This window comes from Pterocles gutturalis, unplaced genomic scaffold (genome assembly GCF_000699245.1).
Source record: "Pterocles gutturalis isolate BGI_N339 unplaced genomic scaffold, ASM69924v1 scaffold37049, whole genome shotgun sequence".
Classification (NCBI taxonomy): Eukaryota; Metazoa; Chordata; class Aves; order Pterocliformes; family Pteroclidae; genus Pterocles; species Pterocles gutturalis.
Genome location: NW_010131932.1, coordinates 18,222 through 20,786, shown reverse-complemented (window position 1 = coordinate 20,786; position 2,565 = coordinate 18,222). Strand labels below are relative to the sequence as shown.

Genomic DNA, 2,565 nt, shown 5'->3' with positions numbered 1-2,565 from the left:
TGGGCTGGGGAGGACGGGCAGGGGTCTGGGGGGGTGAGCACAAGGCGGTTGTGTGGTTGGTGTCCAATATTCGCGATGTGAAGGGTTCCCACCCCAGCCCCTTGTAACGCCTGCCTCCCTCCTAGACGAGCTGCCCTACCTGCGCTGCCCGCTCCACACCATGCTCAAGCTCACGCCCGTGGCATACGGTAAATATTGTCTTTTTTTCTTTTTTTTTTTTTTTTCCCTCCCCCAGTTTGTGTGGGTGTGCACAAATCTGATGTGCTGTCAACATTTTTAATATATGCTAAAATATGGTGTTGGAGAGCGGGGAGGTTTTGGGGGGACGGCGGGAGGGGAGATGGGAGGATGCAGGGGTCCCTCTCTTAAAGCAGTGATGACTGTCTGTGCATGAAGAAGGCTCTTTGTGCCTGCAAACGTGGATTTGGCTCTGGGGTGCAGTGAGAGAGTTAAAAATGGCCTTTCTGTATAGACCTGTGGTCTGCATAACACAGGGCAGTCCTGCTGCAGGGCAGGTCACAGCGGGAAAGTAGTTAAAGTGTAAAATTCTGTTAAAAGGGTGAAGTGTTTATTTATGAGCTCTTTTATTTTTTAAAAAAATAAAAAATAAGGCATTTATTCCTGCTCACTTTCCATGCTGTTTTCAATGTGTTTTTTTTTTTTTAAATTGGTTATTTAGTAAATGACCCTTCCTCATACAAGCTTCTCTTTCTTTTTGCTAAAGGTTGTAAAGTGGAGACCATCACGCTGAATGTGGAAGCAGTGAACACCCACCGCGACAAACCCTCTCTGAACTCGGTAAGTCTTGTGCCCAGCTCTGGCTTTTTCCCTTGTCAAAAAGAAGTGTCTGAGCTGAAGCGCTCCTGAATACCCGTTAGAAACTGCTGTTTGCTTTAGGTTACCAGAAGGACTTAGTTCAGAAAGAATCCCCAAAAGCAGAATTAATTGTAGGCTGAATTAATGTGCTTCCCAGGCCAGGGGGGGATATTTTTCAGAGCTGTTCTGGGGTGCAGAATGGGCAAATTTAGGATCTATGTTTTAAATTCCAGGTCTCCTTCTCAGTTTTCAGTGAGTATTTGTTGGTGATGCTCGTTTGCGTTAATGGTGATAATGTCAAAAAGACTTGCCTGAATGGTTAAAGTGATTTTTTTGTTCTCGGATGATCTTTTGTCTCGCGCTGCAGAGGGGTAGGGCTGGGCTCTGGGGCAGGTTCCCTGTGGCTCTTGCAGCGTTTGCAGCCCCACAGGGTCCGGGCTGGGAGAAGGGAAGGTTTTTCCCTTGTCTCTGCAAATTTCATGTGTCTTTGACTAGTATTCAGCATAGGGCAAGACCGTGGTGTTTGTATATTTGAGAGCAGAAGGCGATGGGACCCGTTTGCCCCCTTGCACTGGGCATCTTCTTCCAGCGGCAGTGGGAATGCTGCAGCCCTCGAGTCGCTTTATTTAGGAGATCCCATCTCTCCCATCACTTAGAAAACTGGCCACCTACCTCGTTCAGCAAAGCACATAACTGTGTGCTAAATCGGAGGAAGCTGCTGGTATTTCGGGTGCTCGCTTTTTGCAGAGGGTCTGATCTGTCGGCGAATGCTGCGCCGCGAGTCCCTGCAATTAACTCCCTTAATTAAAGGGCACGAACTGCCTCTCCGCTTTCCTGGTTCATGGGAAGGTTAAGTGTATCCCATTTTAAGTTCTTTTGGTATGTTCAGGCTTTTAGCTGCCCCTTTTCTTTGTATTCTATGAAGAGCTATTGGCCGGTTGCCGGGGATATGGTTATTTTTGTGTCCTGGCGTGAAGGATCCCTGTGCCAAGGGGCTGTGAACCTGGGGTGGAGAGATGAAGAACCCACATCCGTGGCTCCAGCTGACTGCAAAGTGCTAAACTGAGGATATTTGTCAAGACTTCTGTGGCTGGTCCCGTTCTGGTGGTTTTCAGTTGGGGCATTTATCACTTTGCTGCGACGTCTGTGCCTGCGTTGAAATCGTTGCTGCCCACTCGAAAGTCAGAGGCTGTTTCTGTTGTTCTTTGCTTTCCTTGGGCAGTGTGGCTGTTTTGGGGGAGAAGAAACACAAAGGAGGGAAAGTTTTCTATTTGATTATTTATTTTTTTTCCCCCTAAATTGATTACAGGGAGAAAAAAAAAAACAAACCACCAAAAAACCCCAAACAAACAAAGCCACCTAAGCAAAAAGAAAAAATTTCAAAGGGAACTAAAACTGCTAAAAAAGCAGACTTTTCCAGTGGACTCTAAAGCAGATTAAGTGACAGATTGGGTCATTTCCCAGTGCTGGTGCTCACCAGGAAAGGCACAGAGCCTTTGTTCGCTTCACCGAGCCACGGCCCCGGCTGCCACGGGGGTGCCGGTGGGGGGGATGCAGGTGTGTGATGTGGTTTTAAACTGCGGTTCCCCTTTTCGTTCCTTGCGATACCTTCCGCCTGGGATCAGAACAACCTTCCCGCCAGCCAAACCCCTGTCAGGATGAGAAGAAACAGCTTTACGCCACGGGCCAGCGCCGACACGGTGAAGCGCCCGCGGCATTACAGCGTGGGGAGCAAACCTCTCGACGCGC

At 48.5% G+C, this 2,565-nt stretch overlaps 1 protein-coding gene across 1 annotated transcript in view; it reads left to right on the top strand.

Annotated features, from left to right (window-relative positions):
- The window catches only part of PFKFB2 (6-phosphofructo-2-kinase/fructose-2,6-biphosphatase 2), a 16,262-nt gene that overhangs the window by 4,472 nt on the left and 9,225 nt on the right, over positions 1-2,565 (top strand). The window contains exons 11-13 of the mRNA XM_010080761.1: positions 126-188; positions 725-798; positions 2,442-2,561. Of these exons, the coding sequence (XP_010079063.1) occupies positions 126-188; positions 725-798; positions 2,442-2,561 (257 nt within the window). The remainder of the gene's footprint in view (positions 1-125; positions 189-724; positions 799-2,441; positions 2,562-2,565) is intronic.